This window comes from Giraffa tippelskirchi, chromosome 4 (assembly GCF_054371585.1).
Source record: "Giraffa tippelskirchi isolate mGirTip1 chromosome 4, T2T-mGirTip1v1.2.pri, whole genome shotgun sequence".
NCBI classification, from domain to species: domain Eukaryota; kingdom Metazoa; phylum Chordata; class Mammalia; order Artiodactyla; family Giraffidae; genus Giraffa; species Giraffa tippelskirchi.
This window is the reverse complement of record NC_137278.1, coordinates 216,189-230,001: the sequence shown is the minus strand read 5'-3', so window position 1 is coordinate 230,001 and position 13,813 is coordinate 216,189. Positions and strand designations below refer to the sequence as shown.

Below are 13,813 nucleotides of genomic sequence, written 5' to 3'. Positions count from 1 at the left end.
CCATCTATTTGCCATGAAGGGATGGGACCAGATGTCATGATCTTAGTTTTTTGAATATTGAGTTTCAAGCCAGCTTTTTCACTCTCCTCTTTCACTTTCATCAAGAGGCTTTTCAGTTCCTCGTTGCTTTCTGCCGTAAGGGTTGTGTCATCTGCATATCTGAGGTTATTGATATTTCTCCTGGCAATCTTGATTCCAGCTTGTGCTTCATCAAGCCTGGCATTTCACATGATGTACTCTGCATATAAGTTAAATAAACAGAATGACAATATACAGCTTTGACATACTCTTTTGCCAATTTGGAACCAGTCTGTTGTTCCACGTCCTGTTCTAACTGATGCTTCTTGACCTACATACAGATTTCTTGAGTTCAAATTTTACCAGTTATCTGAAAAATAGCTTTTTACAGCTGGTATGTTTGAATCAGGATCCAAACAAGATTTGCTCATTTGACCTAGCTTAATCTGTCTATGTCTGTTTTACTCTGTGATTATTTTATGCATGCCATTTATTTGTTGAAATACTGTAGAATTTATCCTGTTTAAACATTCTGGATTTGGTTGATTGCCTCATGGTGTCCTATAGCACATTTCTCTATCCTTAGGATTCCTGTTATCTGGTAATTGGATCTAAAACAGGCCTTTTGAACCTTGGCACTATTGAAATTTTGTTGGTGGTGGCTGTCTTGTGCATTTTAAGATGTTCAGCTCTGTCCCTGACCTATCCATCCCTTCTAGATGCCAGTAACATACTATAGTTATGACAACCAAAAAAAAAAAAACCCCACAAAAAACCAGTCTCTAGACATTGCCAGGTATTCCTTAGGAGGCGGAATCACCCTTGTCTGTGAATCGCAGATCTTGATTCTGATCAGAGTAAAACCTCCAGGGAAGCTTCATAGGTGGCTGTGTGCTTCCTCTCACATCCCATCAGGAGCCACATAGCATCTGTTGTTTCCCTTTGGGCGGCATTAAGATTGATCAGTGGATATTGCCTGATCCGTCCAGGGTAAGGTTCTCCACCAGCTTTTCCCCTAGTGAACTGGTAGGCACTGATGATTGTCACCCAGATTTGTGATTTTATTTGGTATTGTACAGTTGTGAATTATAATTACATCATGCTTTCTGAATTATTCCAACTTTTTCTATTCCAACTATTCCAACTTTTTCTGTAAGAAAAAACTTTCTTCATCAACTTTTTGGTTACCCTGAAATACAACTTGTATTTGTATATAGCAAGATACATGCTTCATTCTGCCCCTTTATGTATAAATTTTCAAAATAGCAAGTTGGTTCCTAGGAACTCCAAATACAGTCATTGAGAGCTTTCACAAAATTATCCTTATGAGTCATTGGATTTTAACATGTTTGCTGTGTTTTAGTCCTTTGGACTCACTGTTAGTTCTGATGCTCAAATTGTTCCATCTCTGGACAGAGTGCTCCCCTTAAAGTTGGCTTTTTAAATTTTTATTTATGTATTAAATTTTTTTTTAACTTTTGTTTTTTTAAAGTTGGCTTTTTTACCCTCCCACAGCCTATCGTAGTCTTTGACAGCTTTCTGCTTTCATCTGTGACAACTCATTCCAGGGTCATTGTGTTCCTTTCTTGCCCAAACATGGAATTGGCCATTTCTCCAAGGAGGCCTGTGTACTGGACACCTGCTGTTTCTCCAGACCTCCCTTCCCTGCCTTCAGGGTAATTCTGCCTCTAGTGGCCTCACCTTCAGCTCCTCTTTGGAGGGCTGCCCTGGACCACTAGAGGTGGTCTCAACGCCTAGGGGACTGGAGGGGGTCCTTCTCTGAGGGTTGATGCCCCCAGGTGGCCCTCGCCGGGGAAGGGGTGTGGGAGGGTGGAAACCCAGCCCTCTGGCTTCAGGTCTGACAACCCTAAAGCTTAGTTCAGACCCCAGGGTCCCCGAAGAAGCACTGATGCTACGGCAGGACCTCATCCGCAGCTGCGCCCTCTCTTGGTCTTCCTCTCTGCCCTGCTCTTTCTTGCTCCCATCTAGTTCCTTATGGGGGTCTGTCCTCAGTCACTTGCCTGTGGACCCTCATTTCATGGTCTCCTTCTGTAGATGCTGATCTGAGATGCTGCGGTTCCTTTGGTAAGAAATGGTTTTATTTACCCGTATGATCTTTGCTCCTGCATTTTTACTGCTTTCAGGCTTTTGGGGACTTTTTTTTTTTTCTTTTTAAGAGAGAATGTACCATGTAGTCTTTTGGCATTTGTAATTCAAATGTAAGATTATAGGATTTTTACCTACCTACTTAGATTTTATATTTGTATCTCTTTTGTGTTACCCTGAAAAATTTGTATTTATTTTTGAGCAGTTTTAGTTTCAAGGTAAAAATTAAGTAGAAAGTATAGAGATTTGCTGTATACTCCCTACCCCTACACACACAGGCTCCCCCATAGTCAGTATCCCCCTCCTGGTGGTACATTTGTTACAGTCAGTGAGCCCCTAGCAACACATCATTTTCACCCAAAATCCATAGTTTACAGTAGGTCTCACTCTTGGTGGTGTATATTCTAATGATGTTGGACGAATGTATAACTGTGTCATTACAGTATCATACACAGTAGTTTCACTGCCCCTAAATTCCTTCTTTTTGTCTTTTTACTTATTTGGTTTTTAAAATAGTATTGTTTAAAAAATTGTGTTTTTGCTCCTGCCATATAGAAATAAAAGCAGTTTTTGTCCATTGATTTTGTGTCTACCCAGAGTTGCCACTCTTTTATTCCAAATAATCTTTCTGCTGTTTTCTATGTAGACACGTTTATACTGCCTATGATATATAATTTTTGACTTAACTAAAGCATACTTTTCACCTTCCAATTGTAAAATTTAAATCTTAATCTGTCTTTTGGTTTCTGACTACTACCTTAAATTGAAACCTAATTGTACTGTGATTGGAGATGATGACCTTCATGTAGGGTCATCTTTGAGACAAGAGATGACAGCTTTATGGTTTAGCATGTGGTCAGCATTTGTAAATGTTTTAGGTATGCTTAAGAAGAATATGGGGCTTCCCTGGTGGCTCAGTGGTAAAGAATCTGCCTGCAATGCAGGAGCCGCAGGAGACGGTGGTTCGATCCCTGGGTCAGGAAGATACCCTGGAGGAGGGCATGGCAACCCACTCCAGTATGCTTGCCTGGAGAATCCCATGGACAGAGGAGCCTGGGAGGCTACCATCCATAGGGTCATGAAGAGTTGGACACGACTGAAGCAACTGAGCATGCATGCATGCATGCAAGAGGAATATATGGGCTTCCCTGGTAGCTCAGATGGTAAAGCATCTGCCTGCAGTGCAGGAGATGTGGAGATGCAAGTTCAGTCCCTGGGTTGGGAAGATCCCCTGGAGAAGGGAATGGCTACCCACTCCAGTCTTCTTGCCTGGAGAATTCCACAGACAGAGGAGCCTGGTGGGCTGCAGTCCGTGGGGTTTCAAAGAGTCAGCCCTGACCGAGTGACTGAACAGCAACTCTGGGGCTGCACTGTTTGTCACCTTGTGGTCCTCTCAGGGTTGGTTTCTTATATTGTGTTTTCCTGATGTGAACATACACCTGAGGTTTTTTTTTTTTTTTAATGAATGTTTGCCAAGTGTATCTTTCCTCATCTTATGACTTCTAGCCTTTATGTGGCCTTGTGTTTTAAGCCTGTCTCTTGGAAACTACATATAACTGTAGTTTTTAAAATGTCACCTGGATAATCTCTGTCAGTCAGTAGCCAGGTTACATCTGCTTGTATATATTGTGATTATTAATTTACTTGGACTTGTGATGTTTGTTCCAATTTTTCCTGTTTTTCCTCCTTCTCCTTCCTTTTTCAGTTCAGTTCAGTTCAATTGCTCAGTCGTGTCTGACTCTTTGCAACCCCATGAACCGCAGCACACCAGGCCTCCCTGTCCATCACCAACTCCCTGAGTCCACCCAAACCCATGTCCATCGAGTCGATGATGCCATCCAGCCATCTTATCCTCTGTTGTCCCCTTCTCCTCCTGCCCTCAATCTTTCCCAGCATCAGGGTCTTTTCTGATGAGTCAGCTCTTCGCATCAGGTGACCCAAAGTACTGGAGTTTCAGCTTCAACATCAGTCCTTCTAATGAACACTCAGGACTGATTTCCTTTAGGATGGACTGGTTGGATCTCCTTGCTGTCCAAGGGACTCTCAAGAGTCTTCTCCAACACCACAGTTCAAAAGCATCAATTCTTTGGTGCTCAGCTTTCTTTATAGTCCAACTCTCACATCCATACGTGACCACTGGAAAATCCATAGCCTTGACTAGACAGACCTTTGTTGGCCTTCCTTTTTTGTACTGAATAATTGCTTTTGTGTCACATTTTCCCCTCTAATAGTTTATGAACTATGAATTCTTTTTCTTTTTTTAGCAGTTATCCTTTAATTCTATCATGCTCGCATAACAAAATCTATAGTTATTTTTAAATTAAGTTCTAAGACCTTAGAATAGCAACTGCAATCACATTTTTCCCAACTTCCTTGTTAGCATCCATCATTTTAGTCCTTCTTTTGCCTGCAAAATAGATTTTATTATTCTTTGGACTTTGTAGGGGTTCTAGACAAGCCTCCCCCAAATGTGTCATTTTTGCATGAGAATTATTTTTGAGCTAAAGGCAACCAAGACCCTGTCGGTCCAAGAGAAACAATGGTTCCTGCCTTAACCACCTAGAAGCATTTAGATTGGAGATTTTTCCCAGGGAAGAGTTATTACCAGAGATAAGTGTTATCTAAGTGGCCCCATCTCTTTGGAAGGGCAAGCACCTAATAACCAAAAATCTTCTCTGTTTTATGTTGTCTTATGAATATCCTTAGAAGCCTGAGGCACACATCCCATTGTTTAGCTTAGGGTGATATATATATATATATACACACACACCTCATTCTACCTTTCTGTCTGAACCTCTCACAGATGTGTGGTTCCTGTATGTACAAAGTTAAATTTGATTTTTTCATGTTACTAGTTTCGTCTCAATTTAATTCTTAGACCAGTCAGAAGAACCTAGGAATGTAGAATAAAATTTTCTTCCTTCCCAACAACTTTATAGAGACTGTATTTAGATTTACTGATTTCTTACCTACAGACTTTCCTTTAATATCATTTTCTATCTTCCTAAAGTATAGACCTTCCTGCTATAACATTATACATGCATTTCTAAAAATGCCATGCATTGAAAATAATAGGCCTTATTACATTATTCAAGGTATGGCAACTCTTTAACCAGAACACTAATAAAAACAAGAATAATCTGAATGCAAAATGATAGCTAAGTTGAATCTGTTTGCATTTGTTCCCAGTATCAAGCCTTCAGCCCTGCCTCTGCCTTGAGACCCTTTGCTCCCAGTAGAGACCAGCCTTGCCTTGCACCAGTACAGCAGAGACTGGAGGGGAATTGTCGGGGCTGACTGGGGGACTCGCTTTTCTGTCCTTTTCTCCCCTCTGGGGTTTTGCCCCTTATTCCCAGATATCCCATCATCCTCACCTCCAGTCTTCCACGCCTCCTCCCAGTCGGGGTGCTGCTTTCCACTTCTACCAATGGGAAGTGGCCCCCAGGCACAGGCGTCTCCCAGGGATTATAGCTTCTCGCGTTCTTTAAGCAGTTACACATTTTGTTCTGCTTTTATAATTGTCTGTAGTAGGAGGATGAGTCCTTTGTAAGCCTCTCTGTCATAGGCCTGGAAATGCTGGGCCAATTTTATAGACTTCTATTGCTTGTTCATTTTTTAAAGACTCATTTTTAAATTTCTTTGCATATTTATATTTAGTTCTTTTACAGTCCTCATCTAAAGGTACTTGTATCTGAAGTCCCTTGGGGATTATACATTTATTACTAGTTTCTGCTGTCTTTCACCTACCTCACTTCTTTTTGTGTTTGTTGATATGAGTTCACATATGATTAACCATAAAGCACCCTTTCTGAGTCGGACTTTATGAGATAATTAAGCCCTATAGAAAAAGAATTGTTTGGCTGGCTTTTCACTTCTCCCGAGGATGGTACAAAACTCTAGGAGAGAAATTCTTTCTACATGGTGGCCACCTTGGGACATTAGGCTTACGTTCTCTTCAAGTTGGCAGCAGCTTCCTTGGTCAGTGGGGGTTCTGTGGGCAGATGGGGGATGTTCTTGCCAGAGCTGACTTACCTATGCTTGCCCGGAAGCCCAGGGCACTGCCTGTCTGGACTCCTTTCAGAGGAGGAGGGAGCAGTTTATTGTGGTTCCTCACTTTCCCGGCCTTACCCAGCTTTGGTCGGTCTTGTCCCCACAGGGTGATTCTTAAGTTCAGCCTCAGTTTCTTAATCTGAAAACTGGAGGTACTAACACAGGCCGGTAAGTGCTGTTGTGAGGGTGGAAGCACCTGGGCCAGCCAGCACATGGTTGTTTCCAGTGAACATCCTGCTCCTTTCTTTATCCACCCCTCTAAAGACCCATATCTGATCATCTGGCTTGATTGTCTTCTGTTTCAATTAATTTTTTGTTACCGTTGGTTGTAGCTCTTCTTTTGATCCTCTCCTTGTTTTCTTGGTCTGTTTTGATCTATTGATGAGTTCTCTTGTTGTTGTAGTAAATTTATTTCAGGAGAAGTATTTCCATCCAGGCTCTGGCATCTTTGTTCCATTTCTTTTAAGCAGAAGAAAAATCTTCGTTAAGTGTATATTGGTTCCTTTTCCCCAGTTTACTTGTCCTTCAGTTTGCTTGCTTGTTATTCTAGAAGTCTGAAAAGCTGTGATTTTAAATTTATAAATGTTTTCTTAATTTAAAAGTTATACATGCTCATCACAGAAAAAAATATTTTAATGTTAAAAGTATAGTGGAGAGAATTAAAATTGTTACTGGAAAGGCTTTCAGAGATCACCACAGTTCCTGTTATTCTGGTGTTGTTTCTCTGCTTGTATATATTATTTTTCATAGTTGAGTCTATTTGGTACATACAAGTGTTAGCCGGTCTTTTTTTTTTTTTACCTTATCATAAGCTTCTTTGCTCATTTAAGCTGTTTGTATGGACTTTTAATGTTCATAGTGTGATGCTTCCTGTAAATGTTGCACACTTAGTTGATCTCCTGTGGTTATATGTTTCATAGTTTTTATTATTGTAAAAGAACTTATAACAAACACCTTTGTGAATACAGATGTTTACGTGCTTGATTTCCTTAGGATATAATTTTGTACAAATGAAATCAATAAACAGAATTGTTTTAGCACTTTAAATAAGTATTGCCCAGTTGCTTTCTTAGAAGATGATACTATATAATTTATGCCTTCAGCCAGGAATTGAATGGTGCTGGGTGGTGGCAGCTGACAGTCCGCAAAGCACTATAGCTGCTATGGCTGGAGCTGGTTTCACATTCAGCCCAAGGCTATTTTCTTTTTTTTCAATGAATTTATTTATTTTAGTTGGGGGCTAATTACTTTACAATATTGTAGTGGTTTTTGCCATACACTGACATGAATCAGCCATGGGTTTACATGTGTTCCCCTTCCTGGACCCCCCTCCCACCTCCCTCCCCATCCCATCCCTCTGGGTCATCCCATTGCCCCAGCCCTGAACATTTGTCTCATGCGTTGAACATGGAATGGTGTTCTGTTTCACATATGATAATATACATGTTTCAATGCTATTCTCCCAGAACGTCCCACCCTCACCTTCTCCCTCAGAGTCCATAAGACTGTTCTATGCATCTGTGTCTCTTATTCTGTCTCGCATATAGGGTTATCGTTACCATCTTTCAAATTCCATATATATGCATTAGTTTACTGTATTGATGTTTTTCTTTCTGGCTTACTTCACTCTGTATAATGGGCTCCAGTTTCATCCATCTCAGTAGAAGTGATTCAAATGTATTCTTTTTAATGGCTGAGTAATATTCCATTGTGTATATGTACCAGAGCTTCTTTATCCATTCGTCTGTTGATGGACATCTAGGTTGCTTCCATGTCCTGGCTGTTATAAACAGTGCTGCGATGAACATTGGGGTATACGTGTCTCTTTCAATTCTGGTTTCCTGGGTGTGTATGCCCAGCAGTGGGATTGCTGGGTCATATGGCAGTTCTATTTCCAGTTTCTTAAGGAATCTCCACACTGTTCTCCATAGTGGCTGTACTAGTTTGCATTCCCACCAATAGTGTAAGAGGGTTCCCTTTTTTCCACACCCTCTCCAGCCTTTATTGCTTGTAGACTTTTGGATAGCCTGCAGCTAAATTCCAGAAAAAGAAACGACCCAATCAAAAAATGGGCCAAAGAACTAAACAGACATTTCTCCAAAGAAGACATACAGATGGCTAACAAACACATGAAAAGATGCTCAACATCACTCATTAGAGAAATCCAAATCAAAACCACAATGAGGTACCATTTCACGCCAGTCAGAATGGCTGCTATCCAAAAGTCTCCAAGGCTGTTTTCTCTGGCTCATCCATTCGGTCTCTGTAGGACTTCAGAGTGGCCAGCAGTTGGGGAAGAAGACTGGAGGGAATCACCTTCATTTCTGCTTTTATGCTTCTTAAAAGTGAGGTGGATGGTGGACATTGGCTCTGAGTCACTGCACTGTCTCCCTGGTGCCCCTGGGGTTTCAGGAACCATTACTTGAAAAATTGAAACATACCTTAGGATAGTTAAAAATGAAGCACTGCTGTGAGAAACATACTATGCATGAAGAGCACAATCTACTTAAAAAGCACAGTGGTCACAGCCATTTTAACCCTGGGGAGTTTGATTTATGGCTGCCAAGTAGGGGAGGGGTGCTGAGTGCAGAGGATGCCCTTTCGGGATGGGGGAGCCAGGAGTGGGGCACGAGGGCCAAGTGAGGCGCCAGCGAGGGTGCAGACGAGGGCAGTGCTGCGTCCTGCCTGGGTCAGCGTCCTCTGCAGTCAGGCCCGACCAGCAGGTTCTGGAAAGTGGCTGCAGGCCAGACAGGCCCCCTCCTTGCTGCCTGCTGGCCTTGCCTGAGCCGCCTGCAGGGCAGAGGCAGCTTTCACTGGGCAGCCCAGGATACCTTTTCTTGAGGCGTGAGCCATGAACTGGGATGGGAGAGCCTACTGGCCCTGGTCTGGGGCTGAAGGTGGCTTTGATATTCTTAGAACATCTAGATTAATGGCCCCTAGGGAGACAGAGGGCTTCCCAGGTGGCGCAGTGGTAAAGGATCCACCTGCTAATGCAGGAGATGCAAGAGACTCGAGTTTAATCCCTGGATTGGGAAGGTCCCCTGGACTAGGAAATGGCAACCTGCTCCTGTATTCTTGCCTGGGAAACCCCATGGACAGAGGGGCCTGGCGGGTTGCAGTCCATGGGGTGGCAAAGAGTCGGGCACGACTGAGCACAGCCCAGACGCAGGGAGGCAGAGGCGTCCACAGCCAGGGCCGCCCAGCAGGCTTGGTGCTGCTCCCCAGAGGCCCCGGTGGAGGCAGAGGCGAGGAAGGGTCTCTGGGTCTTTGCAGCAGACAGCTAGATCCTCAGAGCTGGCTCAGCCTGGCATCACCCACCTCAGTGGTGATCTGGCTGTGATTAGACAGGGCCTTGTGTGAAGCTGTGCTCTTGGCCTCACGCCCTTCCCTGGATGGGTCCATGAACCTGTGGGGCTGGAGCTCGGAGGGTATTGCCCAGGGGTGACCTGCATGGTGTGGGTTTATGAGTTGCACCCCCAACTTGGTGGCCTTTGTGCTTGTAGGTGGTAACGTGGACCTGGAAAGCCAAGCAGAAGGAAAGAAGGAGGTGGAAGCTGATGACGTGATGAGGAGCGGACCCCGACCCATTGTCCCGTACAGCTCCATGTTCTGCTTAAGCCCCACCAACCTGTGAGTCTGGCCACCAGCCCATGTCCTGCACTGTCTCCTAGTCCACGGCCTGTGATCCATGTGCATATGATAGCAGGTGTGCTAGACATGACCCAGCCCGTTACGTGTATTAACATCTTGATAGATCATCGCAACTTCCCACAGAGCACATTCTGCTGTTGCCTCACTTTGCAGATGAGGACATGGAGCCACAGGGAACGCTGGTGTCCAGACATACAGCCCATCCATCTCAGTGGCAGAGCTGGGGTTTAAACTCAGACAGGCATCCCAGGGCCTTGCTTTTAACCCCCACTGCAGCCGTAGGTCACCTCTGCATACACACACCCAGTTTCATGCCGCATCGACACCTTCCGCTGGAGCCCATGGCCGTGCGTTGCAGTCACTCACGTGTCTGTCCAGAGCTCTCTCCTCTGTTTACGTCACGCAGCCCCCACATGTCACTCATCCACACATCACTCCAGCTGCTCCATTAGCACGACCAGTGTTCAGACAGTGTTCTAGGTGCTAGGAACCACAGTGATGAGCAGCACCGGTGAGAGTCTGTCCTCTAAGCTACGGGCAAGTGGAGAGGCAGGCGGCAGACAGGGCGCTCAGGCGGGGACATAAGTCACTACATGGTGGGAAGGGCTGGGAGGAAGCGCAAAGCAGGGACTGGAGCTGTGCACGGTGGGGCTGCACCGTGCAGTGGGATCAGAGCGGAGCACGAGGAAGGAGAGGGGAGCCCGCCAGGCAGGGGTGCAGGCAGATCACATGCGGAACTCTCCACGGGGGCGGAGCAGCAGCATCTGAGGGACCACCGCCTCGTCCCTTTCCCACGTGTCCAGCCAGCCCCCCTGCCCTCGGTCGTGTAGCAGTCTCTCCACCAGCTCTTGCTGCCCGCCCTCCCCTCGTGCCCCTGCTCAGCATGCCAGTGTGGGGAGCGCACTCTTTAGGGGTTGGGAGTGAGATGGCGGTAGAGACAGGTATGGCCCATGCCTCCAGCACTGACTGGTGTGTCCATCACGTGACAGCATGGGAAGGTAGCGCAGGAGGTCTGGTGTCTGGGAACCTTCCTGGAGGGAGGGAGAGATCTCGGCTGAAACCTGAAGGGTGAGAGTCGAGGTGAAGAGGGAGAAGACAGTGTTCTTAGAGGGCGGAGAGAGCTTGTGATGGTCTCGAAGTGAAAGACCTCGGGCTCGGAACAGCTGAAGACAGTTGGGTGGAAAAGCACAGAGGCAGACAGGAGAAGCGGGGTGATGTGAGGACCCAGAGAAGCTGAAGAGGCTGTGAGCAGTGGGGGTGAGTCTCGGTCAGACTGCACCGGAGCCCTTAGGTGGGGAGAATGGAGATGACACAGAGAGACCGTTGGAAGGTGGTCGTGGAGATTGGATGAGGGTGGTCAGAGTGGAGAGGTTTGGGAGTGAAGTACTTGGAGAGAAATTTTAGAGGCAGAATCTGCATGGTTTGATGGCAAAATAGAGGTGGAAGGGGGTGGAGTTGTGAAGGATGACAGCCAGGGTTTCTGCTTGATGACTGGAGGCCTGGCTGAGCCCCGGAGCCCGGGGAAGCTGGTGGGTGGCATGTGGCCAGCAGAACTTGGGGGGCCTGAGGAGGGGTGGAAACTCAGCCGCAAGATGGACTGGTAGTGTTGCTTTGAAGGAAAGAGGGGCTGGGGTAGACGAGAGCCTGAGATGGAGCATCGTGGGGGGGAGGAAAGCGTCTCAGTTTGGAAGGAGAAGTCCCAGCAGGTCGCTCGGGGTCTCGGAAGAGCAGCTTGGGGGGGTGGGGGCTGCTGGGGCGACGGGAAGGAGGTCCGTTCCCTGCAAGGGACAGAGGCGCGGGTGTCCCTTGGAGCACGGTGTCGGTGAGAGGAGAGGTGGCAGGGGCTGGCGGGTGGAGGGCGAGCCCGTGGAGGCAGGAGGGGCTCTGAGAGCACGTCTCTGGGGGCGGCAGAAGTGACGTCTGGTGTGCTCGTCACCCAGGCTTGGCTTCACTGTCCCCCTGAGAGGCCTTGCTGGTCTCCTGGTCGCTGTCCCCTGCTGTGTCGTAGCATTTGTCAATGTCTGATCATCTCCTCTATCGATTTCTGTCTACACTGTTTACTGGTGTCTTGGTCGCCACTGTGTCCCAGTCCAGGATGTACCTGAACAGACCCGAATAGTCGTCAGTGGCGCTGACTAGTGAGTGGAGGCAGACAGGCGACTGAAGGGCAGCTGTGCACACGCATCTCTGGGGGCTCAGACGAGGGTGCCATGCCCAGCACTGGGGTTCGAGGCGGGCTGCCCGGGGACTGTTGGTGCTCGGCTTCTACTCCACCCACAGCAGAGCTGGGAGCCTGTCCAGGGCATGGTAGCCCCACAGCAGGTAGACAGGCAGGCCTGGCTGGGCCCCAGTGGAACTTAATGTAGCAAAAGGGCCAGACGAACTTGACCTGTGAGCCGTGGTGGCTGGCCCTGCCTGGGGTTTCTGCAGCCTTCCACCACTCCTGTTCACTCCCAGGAATTTAGTCCCCATCAGTCACCTGGCTGCTGTCACCTGAACAGAGGGACATTTAGCAGAACTCAGCTCTTTCTGCGGGGAGGGGCCAGGCAAGCCCTCCGTAAGCCTTTGTTGACCTGTGCTTTGCCTTCTAGGCTCCGCCGCTTCTGCCACTACATTGTGACCATGCGGTACTTCGAGATGGTCATTCTCGTGGTCATTGCCCTGAGTAGCATTGCCCTGGCCGCTGAGGATCCTGTGCAGACAGACTCGCCCAGGAACAACGTGAGTGCTGCTGTTGGGCTGTGGAGGGGCTGGTGCTGTCAGGGCCCTGTCTGCCCATCAGAGTGTGGGGCTGAAGGTCTGGGAACGTGTCCAGGATGCAGTGAAGACCGTTACTGCAGGGGCCCCTCCCATGGGATGCTGGCCAAGCCTTCCCTCACTTCCCCATGACCTTTGCCCACAGGCCCCAGGCTGATGGGTTAACTGTTCAGGCTCCTGGAAGAAGACCTGGAGTTGCTGAACTGGCCCCAGCTCAAGCTTCCTGCCTTGCCCTTGAAAAAAGCCTCTCTTTTTGGTTCCAGGTGCTGAAGTACATGGACTACATCTTCACAGGTGTCTTCACCTTTGAGATGGTGATAAAGGTGAGACATGTGGTTGCCTTGGTGACTGCGGGGCTTTGCTCATCCCCCCTCATGACTGAGATGAAGGCATGTGGCGAGTGTGCCTTGGGTGTGCACACGTGTGTGGGTGATGAGCCCACCTGCAGAGGTTGTGTTTTGTGGAGACATGAGGTCACATTTGCTAAGGATTCCCCACAGTGTTATATCAGTCTCAGGAGAGCTCATGAGTGCTAGGCCTGGTCTCCACTACCTGCTGGCAGAGACCCTTCTCTCTGAGGCGGACAGGCTTCCCCTCCTGTGTGGTATGAGCCCAGCACACGTGGGGTTGTCTCAGCAGAGAGGGAGGCCGGGACCTCAGCTGGAGGAAGGAGAGCGAGGAGGACAGGGCGGTGGCCTCAAGGCTCAAAGATTGCAGCAGGTGGGCGGAGAGGACTCCCTGGTGTTTGACTGCTGTGTGGCCCTGGCCCTTCTCTAGGCGTTGCCGAGGGCCTGTGCGCGTCCCCACAGGGGCAGCTCAAGGAGGGAGGGGGTGCTCGCATGGTGGCTCGGGGTGGCTTCTGAGTGCACCAGCACACTCACTTCGCTTCTCTCGCAAATTCCTGGGGGAGGTGTTACTGCAATTTACAAACAAGGACACTGAGGCCCAGAAACAGTAATACGCCTCCAGAAGTCACCGCTGCAAAGGGGCAGTTCCACAGCACCTCCTCCTGCCCAGCGGGGCTGACGCTCCGAGGGTCTGCAGGTGGTGAGTTCCGGGTAGGTGTGCCTGCAGCCCAGTGAGGAGGAGACTCAGGCTCCAGAGGAGCTGGAGGCCTGGCAGGATCTCAGCCAGTCTTGACCATGCGAAGTCACTGGGGTCAAGGGCGTGGAAATCCAAATGCCAGCTGAGGCTTTAAGAGGCCATTAACTGAGCCATGTCCGCTCCCCTG

General features: G+C 47.8%; 1 protein-coding gene across 3 annotated transcripts in view; it reads left to right on the top strand.

Moving 5' to 3' along the window:
- The window catches only part of CACNA1B (calcium voltage-gated channel subunit alpha1 B), a 216,255-nt gene that overhangs the window by 149,714 nt on the left and 52,728 nt on the right, over window positions 1-13,813 (top strand). For all 3 annotated transcript variants that reach the window (XM_081593188.1, XM_081593189.1, XM_081593190.1), the window contains exons 21-23: window positions 9,678-9,804; window positions 12,417-12,546; window positions 12,846-12,905. In XM_081593188.1, coding sequence (XP_081449314.1) covers window positions 9,678-9,804; window positions 12,417-12,546; window positions 12,846-12,905 — 317 coding nt within the window. The remainder of the gene's footprint in view (window positions 1-9,677; window positions 9,805-12,416; window positions 12,547-12,845; window positions 12,906-13,813) is intronic.